This window comes from Capricornis sumatraensis, chromosome X (assembly GCF_032405125.1).
Source record: "Capricornis sumatraensis isolate serow.1 chromosome X, serow.2, whole genome shotgun sequence".
Lineage (NCBI taxonomy): Eukaryota > Metazoa > Chordata > Mammalia > Artiodactyla > Bovidae > Capricornis > Capricornis sumatraensis.
The window spans coordinates 149,052,015-149,063,362 of record NC_091092.1 but is presented as its reverse complement, the minus strand read 5'-3'; the positions used below and the strand labels follow the sequence as shown (position 1 = coordinate 149,063,362).

The window sequence follows — 11,348 nt, the reverse complement described above, 5'->3', positions numbered from 1 at the left end:
ATTCATGCCCTTCTCCAGGGGATCTTCCCAACCCAGGGATTGAACCCAGGTGTCTCTCATTGCAGCCGGACTCTATCAATGGATCCACCAGGGAAGCCCGTTACATTATATGTATGCTACATTATAGCATGATATAACAATGTCATCCAAGCAATCCATACTCATTCGGAATAAAATCAGTAATTAATAAATACACACTTGTCATAGTTCATAATGATATGATATCTCATGTGCGACGCATGACTATAACAGCAGTGTGCCCCACACAGCCGGCCTGAGTCCCGAGTCTGGCGTCTTCACCCTGGGGCCCCAGGTGAGGCCTCTGCCTGGACCTGAAAACAGGCAGCAGGGTTGGGGGCGGGGCGGGGCGGGGCGGGGTGGGGGAAGGGCGCGGCGGGCTCGCGCACGCGCACCGCGAAGCCCGGGCCGGCCGGCCCCACCCACCGCCGCCCCGGAAGTCCCGCCTCTTGGGGGCGGGGCCATGGCCCGGAGGAGAAACCCGGACCCGCCGCGCGGCCTGCTTCCGCGGGCCCGAGCGGCGGAAGCGGAAATGCGTCACGGGGGCGGGCGGCGGCGGCGGCAGAGGAGGCGGCAGCGGGTCGCGTCGGGGGCGCCTCCGGCGGACGGTGGCGGCGGCGGCGGCGCCGGGCGGGGAGGCCGGGCCTGCCGGCGTCGTCGGGGGCCCGCGGGAGCGCTGGGGCCAGGGCGGCGGCGGCCTGGTACGTGGACGGGGCCCCGCCCGCCGGGCGCGGGGGACCCCGGGGTGTCGGGGGGCCGGGGAGGGCGGGCTCGCGGGGCGGGCGGCCGGGGCGCGGGTCTCCTGGGCCTGCGGGCTTCGGGGGTCGAGAGCCTTCGAGGGGCCTGGGGGCGGGGGCGTCTGGGGGTGACGGAGAACCGGGGGCCGGGGGCTGCGGCGGTCTCGGGGCGGCCGGGGCGGGGGTCTCGTGGGCCTGCGGACTTGGGAGCGGGGGGCCTGGGGACTTGGGGGCGGGGGCTTTGGGGGTCGAAAGCCTTGGAGGGCCTGGGGTGACGGAGTGCCGCGGGCCGGGGTCTGCAGCGGTCTCCCCGGGCGACCGGGGCAGGGGGTCTCGTGGGACTGCGGACTCGGGGGCAGGGGCTTCGGGGGTCGAGAGCCTTTGAGGGGCTTGGGGATGACCGGGGGCTGGAGGATGTGGGGGTCTCCCGGGACGGCCGGGGCATGGGTGTCCTGGACCTGCAGACTTGGGAGCAGGGGTCTGAGGACTTGGGGGTGTGGGCTTTGGGGGTCGAAAGCCTTTGAGGGGCTTGGGGGTGACGGACAACCGGGGGCTGCAGGGGTCTCCCCGGGGTGCTGAGAGTGGGGGGGGGTCTTCTGGGAGAGGATTTGGGAGAGGGGACAACGGCGATTGAGCAGAGGAGGGGAGGTCTCCAGGGAGCTGCGGGGTTGGGGCAGGGGGTGGACAGGGTCCCTGCAGGCGAATCGGGGTCCACCAGGGTAAGAGGTAAGCAGGCTGTACCGGGGTGGGGAGTGAAGTTAGGGGTTACTGGAGGCTGGAGGGGGTGACCGGGGGCCACAGGGGCGGCTGGGGAGAGAGAAGGCGGGAGTTGGGCCAGTGGGGTGAGCATTTGGAGGGGTGGAGGCGATGAGGATTATGAGGGGCTGCCAGGGGTGTGTTGACAGGGGTGCAGCGAATGGGCTGGGGGTCATCCCCAGGGTGCAGGGGCAGCTGGGCGACCAGGGAAGATGGGAATCCCCAGGGTTCCTAGTAGGCAGTGGGCTTCCGGAGTCTCTGACTCAAGTTCTCTCTGAGGTCTGGAGGTTTTCTGCGGGTGGAGGGGGGCTGTCGCCACTCTCAGCGCAGGCTGAGCCCCCTCACTGGTGCCCCAGACCTGGGCCAGGTGGCTCTTCCCTCCAGCTGGGACCCCTCCACCCCCATCCCTGCAGCTTCTCCCGGGTCTGGGTGTGTGTGTGCTGAGCTGCTCGGTCGTGGCTCTCTGTGACCCCGTGGACTGTAGCCCACCAGGCTCCTCTGTCCGTGGCTTTCTCCAGGCAAGAATACTGGAGTGGGGTGCCATGCCCTCCTCCAGGGGGTCTTCCCGCCCCAGGGATTGAACCCAGGCCTGGTCGGAAGCTCTCAGAGCCATCTGGTGCGCGGGCACAGAGCCCAAGGCCCCTCCATTACTGTTTGGTGTCCGTGGGTCAGGTCTGTCCCTGCTTTGCGGAAGTAGGCACCTGTCTGACCGGTAGGGAGAAGCTGGTTGAGGGGGAGGAGAGCACAGTTAGCTCCCCGTCCGCGGCTTCCCAGAGGCCCCGCGGCTTTGATGGTTTTATCTGGACACAGAGAAAGTGCTTCTGCCTGCGGTAGAGATACTGAAGTCAACGGTCTTCAACCATTCTCTCGGCCTGAAAGTTCCTTCCTGTTTCCGCGGGCTTCCTCCTGCACAGACCTTCCCAGGTGCTTGTGTGGGTCGTCCCTTCCCCAGTGAGGCGCCTGCAGCCTCCATGGAGGTGGCCTGTCCCCCACATCCCGAGGGCAGGGACGCTGCCCATCTGGGCTCCCGCCAGCCCAGCCCTGGTGGAGCTGCCTCTGAGTATTGGGGGCAGCTCAGTGCCCATGGAGGCTTGGGGCAAGCAAGTGTTCCTAAAAGTTTTGAAAACCCAAATTTTTTTCCCCTGCATTTGTGTAATCTGATTAAAAGGGCCCACATGTCAGGGGCTGGGGCTTTCCTGGTGGTTCAGACAGTAAAGCATCTGCCTGCAATGCAGGACACCCAGGTTCGATCCCTGGGTGGGGAAGACTCCCTCTTGGAGAAGGGAAGGGCAACCCACTCCAGTATTCTTGCCTGGAGAATTTCAGGAGCAGAGGAGCCTGGCGGGATACCGTCCACGCGGTCACAGAGAGTCTGACACGACTGAGCGACTAACCCTGAGGGGCTGAGGGGCCTTCCCTGACGTAGCGACTAGTGTGTCGGGCACGCAGAGGGCAGACGGGCCTCCCTGCCCCTGGCCCGCGTGCTGGCCAGCCTGGGGGCGGGACACCGGGCCGGCCGTGAACGCGTGGCGTGTGCGTCTTGTGTTTCAGGCCCAAGGTCCCGGCTATGGCCGCGGCCACCATCGTGCACGACACGTCTGAGGCGGTGGAGCTGTGCCCGCTGCACGGCCTGTACCTGAAGCCCATCACGAAGATGACCATCAGCGTGGCGCTGCCGCAGCTGAAGCAGCCGGGCAAGTCCATCTCCAACTGGGAGGTGATGGAGCGGCTCAAGGGCATGGTGCAGCACCACCAGTTCTCCACGCTGCGCATCTCCAAGAGCACCATGGACTTCATCCGCTTCGAGGGCGAGGTGGAGAACAAGAGCCTCGTCAAGTCCTTCCTGGCCTGCCTGGACGGCAAGACCATCAAGCTGAGCGGCTTCTCCGACATCCTCAAGGTGCGCGCCGCAGAGTTCAAGGTCGACTTCCCCACGCGCCACGACTGGGACTCCTTCTTCCGCGACGCCAAGGACATGAACGAGACGCTGCCGGGCGAGCGGCCGGACACCATCCACCTGGAGGGGCTGCCCTGCAAGTGGTTCTCGCTGAAGGAGTCGGGCTCGGAGAAGCCGAGCGAGGAGGTGCTGGTGCGCGTGTTCGAGCGCTTCGGCGAGATCCGCAACGTGGACATCCCCATGCTGGACCCCTACCGCGAGGAGATGACGGGCCGCAACTTCCACACCTTCAGCTTCGGCGGCCACCTCAACTTCGAGGCCTACGTGCAGTACCGCGAGTATGCCGGCTTCATCCAGGCCATGAGCGCGCTGCGCGGCATGAAGCTCATGTTCAAGGGCGAGGACGGCAAGGCCGTGGCCTGCAACATCAAGGTGCGGGGGGCGGCGGGCGGCGCCCCGAAGGGCCTCCGGCATGGGGAGGGCTGCCTGGGCCCCCCACGCGGTGAGCGCACTCTGTGTCTCAGGAAACGTGGGGAGAAGCGGAACGCGCTCGCAGCCGCCCTTGAAATGAGGGCGCTGTTCATCATCGCCGCGGACTCTGGCTCGTGCTGGCTCCCCACGTCAGGCTGGCGGAGGAGCCGGGGCCCTCGGGGCGCGAGCTGTGCCCGGGCGCTGGGTGGTGAAGGCAGCTGGCTGCAGAGCGAGGGGGGCGCCCACCGCAGGAGGGGGAAGGGGTCAAGCGCTCGCACGCAGGGCTGGCCTCCGGGGCACTGGTATTTCCGGCAGAAGGGGCCGTCCTGGAACGGGTGGGGTCCCCGAGCACTGATTTCGAGCCCTGCCCCCCAGTCCCGAGGTTCCCCCAGTCCCGAGGTTCCCCCAGTCCCGAGGTTCCCCCGGTCAAGGGCATTGGGGGGTGCCCGCTCTCTACGGTGAGTCTGAGGCAGGGCGTCCGGTGAGCGCGGGGCTGTCTGCGTGCTCAGGACGGTGTGTGCGCCTCCTAACCCTGCCCCGTCCTGCCTCCGAAGGTCTCTTTCGATTCCACCAAACACCTGAGCGACGCCTCCATCAAGAAGCGGCAGCTCGAGAGGCAGAAGCTGCAGGAGCTGGAGCAGCAGCGGGAGGAACAGAAACGGCGGGAGAAGGAGGCGGAGGAGCGCCAGAGAGCTGAGGAGAGGTGCGTGCTGCGGGCCGGGCGCCAGAGAGCTGAGGAGAGGTGCGTGCCGCGGGCCCGGGCGCCGGAGAGCTGAGGAGAGGTGCCGAGGAGAGGCGCATGCTGCGGGCCCGGGCTCCGCGGGCCTGGGCGCCTGCGTCGGTCCCCTCGGAGACGCAGCGGGACTGCGGGGCCTGCGGCCGACCCCCAGGGCACCGCCGGCTTCCCACCCGGCCTTCTCGCTGAGCCTCCCGGGGTGCCGTGCCCCACCCTGCTGACGCGGGCATGGAATTTTTGTCCAACTTACAAGGTTTTTTGCGTTCAGGCTGAAGCTGTCTTAAAGTGAAGTAGGGAAGTGAGGGTATTGTTGGCTTTTCCCAGCAAGAGCCGTTGAGGAGCCCTGTAAAGTCACTGAGAGTCAGGCGTCTTGGCTCAGGACCTCTGTTTCTCGCTTTGACGTTCTGGCGCTAGAGGAAAAGAACCCGCCTGCGTGCCAGTTCAGTAAGAGAGAGTGCGGGTTCAATCCCGGGTTGGGGAGATCCCCTGGAGAAGGGAAAGGCACCCCACTGCGGTGTGCTGGCCTGGAGAATCCCATGGACCGGGGAGCCCGGCGGGCTGCATCCGTGGTGCCGCAGAGTGGGACGGGACTGAAGGGACTGCGTGTAGCGTGCTGTGAGCCCTGCAGGCAAGCTGGCCAGTGTGCTGAGCTGGCTTCTGGGAAAGGAGCGGCAGTTCCTGGTGCGCCACCCTGACCCCTGTGCTTGGGGGTTTCTCCCGCACTTGTCCGTGTGCGTGGCGGGCAGGGTTTCTTGTGTGTGTTTTGCAGACTGCTGAGTCTCAGGCGTGTGTGCTCCGGCGTTCTCTCCTCACCAGCCTGTGTGTGGGTCTGGGCTGACCTGACTTGTGTGTCGCTCCGGCCTTGGGGCTCCTGTGTGGTTCCCGTTTGGTTCCGATGCTCACTAACACAGATTCGGGCCTTTCTCTGGGGTCAGTGCTTCCCCTGTCTGCCCCGGAACCCAGTTCCAGAGCGGCAGGTGCTGGAGATGGTGCTGGCCTGTGTGCAGGCAGCTGGCGAGGGTGTGGACACGGGTAGGGGGTCGGGAGCCCCGGAGTGAGGCGGTGGCTGCAGAGAGGACAGGTGCCCAGAGAGGGCGGGGTGTCCTGGCTGCATGGCAGGCCTCAGGTGGCGGCCACAAGGGGGAGCAGTTTGGATCTCACACTGGACGAGGCCGCGGGGTCGACGTGCCCACCACAGGCTGAACCAGGGAGCGCAGGTGGCATGCGGACCACGGGTCCTGGTTCCAGGCAGGCCCCGTCCTCTCTCTTCCACAATCGACCTTGTGCGCAGTCCCCGAGCTGGGCGTCACAGGGGTTACCCCATGGCCTTTCCAGGGTCTCAGGGCAGGCGCTTTTCTCCACCTGCACATTAATGCGGGGAAAGCCGCCCTGAGGGTGGCCTTTGAGCTCAGGCGGCAAGGGGTGTCGTGGTGGGGACACTCATAGTCGGCGGGGTGGTACCTCTGATGCGGCTGAGGTGGCTGGCAGGGCTGGCCTGGCATGAAACATGGGCCCGGGGGTGCCCGGGAGGCCCTCGGGTGTGCAGGGCTGTGTCCAAGCCCAGTTGGCCTCACTGTTAGCCTGCGGGCCGGCCCGGGAGCCTGGGCGTCTGTCCTTCGTCAGGGGCGAGCGAGTTGGTCCTTTCCTGCTAATGAGGTACAGCGTGGCCTGCAGCAGTCCTGTTCCTGGCCATGGGCCCTTAGCTGGCCAGGTGAGGGCCCTGGGCACTCAGGGCCGCTGACCAGCAGTCTGAGCGGCAGCCCCTCACTGACCCCTGCTGTGGGAGACCGTCTGGTGTGTGGCCTCCCGGACGCCAGCGTCCTCGCGAGCTGCTTCGCCTCCCTGCGTGGCCCGGCCTCCCCCACGGCTGGAGCTCTGGTCCTCCAGCCTCCTCATCCAGCGCTGCATCTCTGCAGGCCTGGCGCCCTGGGAATGATGCCGGCTCCTCTGCAGAGTGTCCTTCCTGGCCTTGGCGTCCCCGGGCCATGTGCTGTCCAGGGTGGCCTTGCCTCTCTGCTGTGCCCGCCCTGCCCCTGGCCTGAAGGTTAAGTCTGAGGGGTGCGAGTGTTCCGTGAGGACACGCTCATTGGTCTTCCCGCCCCTGGAGGTCCGGATCCCTCCCAGTTGTGCTGGGGTCCTGGCTTCTGGGTGAGGAAAGGGTGCTGTTGGGTCTGAGCTGGCCGGCGATCTGCGGGTGCTTACGGAACTGCCACTGTCCCCAGGTGACCTCACGGGCTTTCCCCAGGGGTGCATGCTGTGGGGCCCCTCTGCTGAGGGACACACCCCCCTTCCCCAGAGCAAGCCGGATTGGCTTTGTGTCACTGAACGTGTGCCTTTTCTGCTAGTCCCCATGAAAGGCCATGCAGTGTGTTCTCTTGGGGGCTTCCAGTAGCTGGGTGCTTCTAGAAACTTCCTGCCACCGGGTGCATTCCTGCTCCCCTCCAGCTCCGGGGCTGGGGGCTCGGGATGGGAAAGCCCAGGGCAGGGGTTTCTCGTGCAGTGGGAGCCGGGCCTGTCCAGCGCTCGAGCGGTGCCCGTGTGGTGCCCGTGGTGGAGGGCCTCCTCCCTGTACCACTGCGGCCTGTCCTGGTTCGTCTGCTGCGGTCCCTGCAGGAGCAGCTGGATTTGGTGAAAAACTCCGCTTCCCACGCGTCCGTCTTGTTTGTTCCGGTGTCTGGGCTGGGGTCGAGTTTAGCCAGGCTCTCCCTGGAAACATGGGGAAAGCCTCGCCCTGTGCGCCCCTCACTCCTGGGGCCCTCGGCCGCGGCTGAGATGTCTGTGTGGACAGAGCGCTAAGGAGCCAAGTGCCGCGATCGCCGGCCCGGGCCCTGCGGCCCTCACGGAGCCGTCGTGTCCCGCCCGCCCGCGCAGGAAGCAGAAGGAGCTGGAGGAACAGGAGCGCGAGCGGAAGCGCGAGGAGAAGCTGCGGAGGCGCGAGCAGAAGCAGCGGGACCGCGAGCTGCGGCGCAGCCAGAAGAAGCTGGAGAAGATGCAGGCGGAGGAGCAGCGCAAGCTGCAGGAGAGGATCCGGCTGGAGGAGCGCAAGCTGCTGCTGGCGCAGCGCAACCTGCAGTCCATCAGGCTGGTGGCCGAGCTGCTGAGCCGCGCCAAGGTACCGCCCCCCCCCAGGGGGACGCCCCGCCCTCAGGAAGCCCCGCCCATAGGGGCTGCCAGTCTATAGGGATGCCCCGCCCTCGGGAAGCTCCGCCCACAGGAGTGACACCCCCACAGGGACTGCCAGTCTCTAGGGATGCCCCACTTACATGGGCGCCCCACCCTTGGCGGGGTGGCACACGCTCAGGAATGCCTGGTGCAGAGGGCGGATCAGCCCTTGGGATGTCCTACCCTTGGGGAGGCCCTGCCAGCCTATAGAGATGCCCTACGCTGGGCCATCCCCCGCTCACAGGGCCTGCCAGCCTATAGGGATGCCCCATCCACAGGGATGACCTGCCCGCGGTTATGCTCCGCCTCTGGGAAGCTCCACCCATAGGGCCTGCCAGCCTATAGGGATGCCCCATCCACAGGGATGACCCGCCCACGGTTATGCTCCGCCTCTGGGAAGCTCCACCCATAGGGCCTGCCAGCCTATAGGGATGCCCTACCCTGGGGGATGTCCCGCCCACATGGCCTGCCCGCCTATAGGGATGCCTGGATGTCTAGGGAGGATCGGCCTTCACGGACACGCTGCTCCTCGCTGGCGCCTGGTTCTAGCCTGGGGATGGTGTTCGTCGCGGGGGACCGCGGTTGCCGCGCTCCATGTTGCCCCAGGCCGGGTCTGTACCCCAAAGAAATGGCAGCGCCGTGGGCCCGTGTCCAGGCTTCCAAGGCCCAGCGCCGCAGCCTCGCCAGCGATGGGAGGGCCACCGCCTGGCTCCAAGACTCTTCGTGGTCCCGCTGCGCCCATGGCGCCAGTGTCCTTCAGGCCAGGCGTCCCCGACCGCCCGGGAGGACGGGGCGGGCCCCAGACGAGGCACAGTCCCCGTGGCAGCCCTTGGAGCCGGGCTGTGCTCCCGCCCCCACTGTCGTGAAGCTAGCTAGCCGCCCTGTGCGGGTGGCGCGCGTGGAGCCCAGGCAGGCGCGGGGCGACCCTCACCTGCCATCTGGTTACAGTTGTGACCAGTCTGCGGGAAGGAGAGCAGCATGCATGCCGAGAGCTGTGGCCGCGTGTTCTTAATTGCGTGGTGAACGTTGAAGACCCCGAGCAGGCCAGGTCTCCTCGCCTCCCACACCCACGCGGGATGTCAACTGTCCGTACTGTAATCTGGGGCCTATGTGGCAGGGAGCGTGCACCGGAGGGCCCGGGCCGCCCTCGAGGCGCCCCCCACCCAGGGCTGTGCCGAGGAGGTTTGCCGGGCTTGCTCCTGGCTGACGATCATGGCCACAGAGCGTGCCAACCCGGAGAGGCTCGGTCCACCCGAGAGGGGCCCCTTTCAGGAGGGCTGTGCCGGGAAGCTTTGCCGGGCTTGCTCCTGGCTGACGATCGTGGTCTGCGAGCGTGCCATTTGGAGAGGCCTGGGCTGCCTTGAGAGGTGCCCCTCCCTGCCTCCCTACGCCACAAGGTTGTGCCCAGGAGCTTTGCCAGGCGGCATCCTGGCTGATGATCGTGGCCTCCGAGTGTGCCACCTGGAGGGCCCCGGCCCCCGATAGGCGCCCCTCCCCAGGGTTGTGCCCAGGAGCTTGGCCGGACTTACCCTTGGCTGCCGGTCGCAGGACTCCCGGTGTGGTTGGACCCAGCGGGCTGCGCTCCAGCGGGGCCGTCCGTGGAGCGCCTGCCTGAGCGGAGAGCCCGGCTCAGGCCCCGTCGTCCCCCTCTGTCCCGCAGGCCGCCAAGCTGCACGAGCAGGAGCACAAGGAGGAGAGCCTGCGGCTGCAGCAGCTGGAGGAGCGGCGGCGGCTGCAGGAGGCCGAGCTGCGGCGCGTGGAGGAGGAGAAGGAGCGCGCGCTGGGCCTGCAGCGTCGGGAGCGCGAGCTGCGCGCGCGCCTGCTCAGCCTGCTGCTCAGCAAGAAGGCGGACGAGCCGCGCGCCACCGCTGCCGAGCCAGGCACCGCCTCCCCCGCCGACCTGCTGCGGCCGGTGCTGGACATCCTGCACACTGTGTCAGCCTCGGCCGGCGCCGCGCCCCGGGACCGGGAGCCCGCGGTGCGGCCGGCCGCCCCCCAGAACCTGAACGGGAGCGTCGCCGCCGCCGCCGCCGCCCCCGCCACCGCCCCCGCCGCCCAGGAGGAGGCGGCCCCAGGCAAGGAGGGGCAGGACCCTCGAGGCCCGGAAGACAGCCACTCGGAGAAGAGGTGCCCTGCCGTGCTGGCCTGCATCCCGGACAACACCCAGCAGCCCAAGGCCGCGCCCGCTGCCTGCGAGCCGAGTGCGCCCCGGAAGGACGCGCGCTCCGAGCAAGACAAGTGCAACCGGGAGCCCAGCGGGGGCGGCGGCCGGGCCGGCGGCGGGGCGGGCCGGGATGACGGCGGCGACGCCGAGCACAGGCCCAAGCGGGAGCGCAGTGCGCCGCGGCGGCGGGCAGGCAGCCGGGAGGACGGCAGGCCGCGCCGGGAGCGGCGGGCGCACCGCAAGCGCTCGCGCCAAGGCCGCAGTGCCAGCCCCGAGGAGCGCGGCCGCCCCCGCAAGTCCCGCAGCCGCAGTCGAGAGCGGCGCAGCCGGCGGGAGAAGAGCCAGAGCCGCGGCCGCGAGCGGGACCGCAGGGCTAGCTCCAGCCGGAAGCGCAGCCGCCATCGGCGGGGCGACGACAGGCCGCGCTCGGGCTCCGCCGGCCGCCACCGCAGCGCCTGGAATAGGTAATGAAGGCCGCGCGCCCCGGGGTCGCCTTCCCGGAGACCGGCCATGCCACGCGCCCCCGGGGAGCGTCCCGGCGAGGAGCGCAGGGCCCCAGGCTTTTCGTCCAGAGCATCTTCCAGGCGGCGGCCCTAGTGCGTGGGGCTCGTGATCACGAGCTTCGGTTTTCCATCAAACTGTTGATCCAGTCGCTTTAATGTCGCCGGTCCTCCCTGGATCAGGAGAAGCTCAGGGGGCTGCGAGCCATAAGCATCGGAGACCCCGCCGGGCTCAGCCAGACCAGCGGCGCGGCATCGGGCCACCCGCAAGGAGACGCCGTGTCCTGACCTCACGGGAGCAGAGCCAGGCCGCAGTGACGGGGACGTACCGGCTTCCAGTCCGGCAGCCGCGGCCCCACCGGGCATTAAGAACAGGGAGCCTCTCGCTGGCGGTCTTTGGTTTGCTTTTTGTTTTTCCTGTTTTCTGTTTCGTTTTTTCCCCTTTTCTGTAGGGTTAACCTCTCGGGAATGAAGTTTGGGTGGGATGCCAAAGGCAAGTGGCTGTTAACGCGATTAAGTCACCGGAAGGAAGCTGCGTGCTGTGAAACACGAAATTCTCCTCGGGCGTGGGCTGGTGCAGACGGGATACAGAAGGGGCCCAAACTTTCACTTTCTACGAATTCAAGTCATCCAACGTACAAAAGAAAAAGCGTCAAGTGGTACACAGGGGTCCTAAACATTCACTTTTTACAAACTCAAGTCATTCAGCATAAAACAGAAAAGCAGGTTGGTTTAAAATTAGCTTTGGTTTCTAGTCAAGGTTAGCCTGTGTGGTTTTTTTAAGAAGCCATTTTGCTAAATTATTTTTACTTGGAACGTTTCAGATTTAAGGCTGCAAACTTGTTAAATTTTATAATTGTCAGCTTCTCCAATGGAAGCTCGGAAATACTTAAAAATAGCTGTAATG

At 66.8% G+C, this 11,348-nt stretch overlaps 1 protein-coding gene across 1 annotated transcript; it reads left to right on the top strand.

The window, feature by feature from the left end:
• Positions 1-662: 662 nt before the first annotated feature.
• On the top strand, positions 663-11,348 carry AKAP17A (A-kinase anchoring protein 17A). The gene is made up of 6 exons (XM_068962508.1): positions 663-719; positions 3,063-3,840; positions 4,434-4,582; positions 7,487-7,727; positions 9,438-9,797; positions 9,840-11,348. The coding sequence occupies exons 2-6, from the start codon at positions 3,079-3,081 to the stop codon at positions 10,407-10,409; spliced, it is 2,082 nt and encodes a 693-aa protein (XP_068818609.1). The 5' UTR covers positions 663-719; positions 3,063-3,078; the 3' UTR covers positions 10,410-11,348.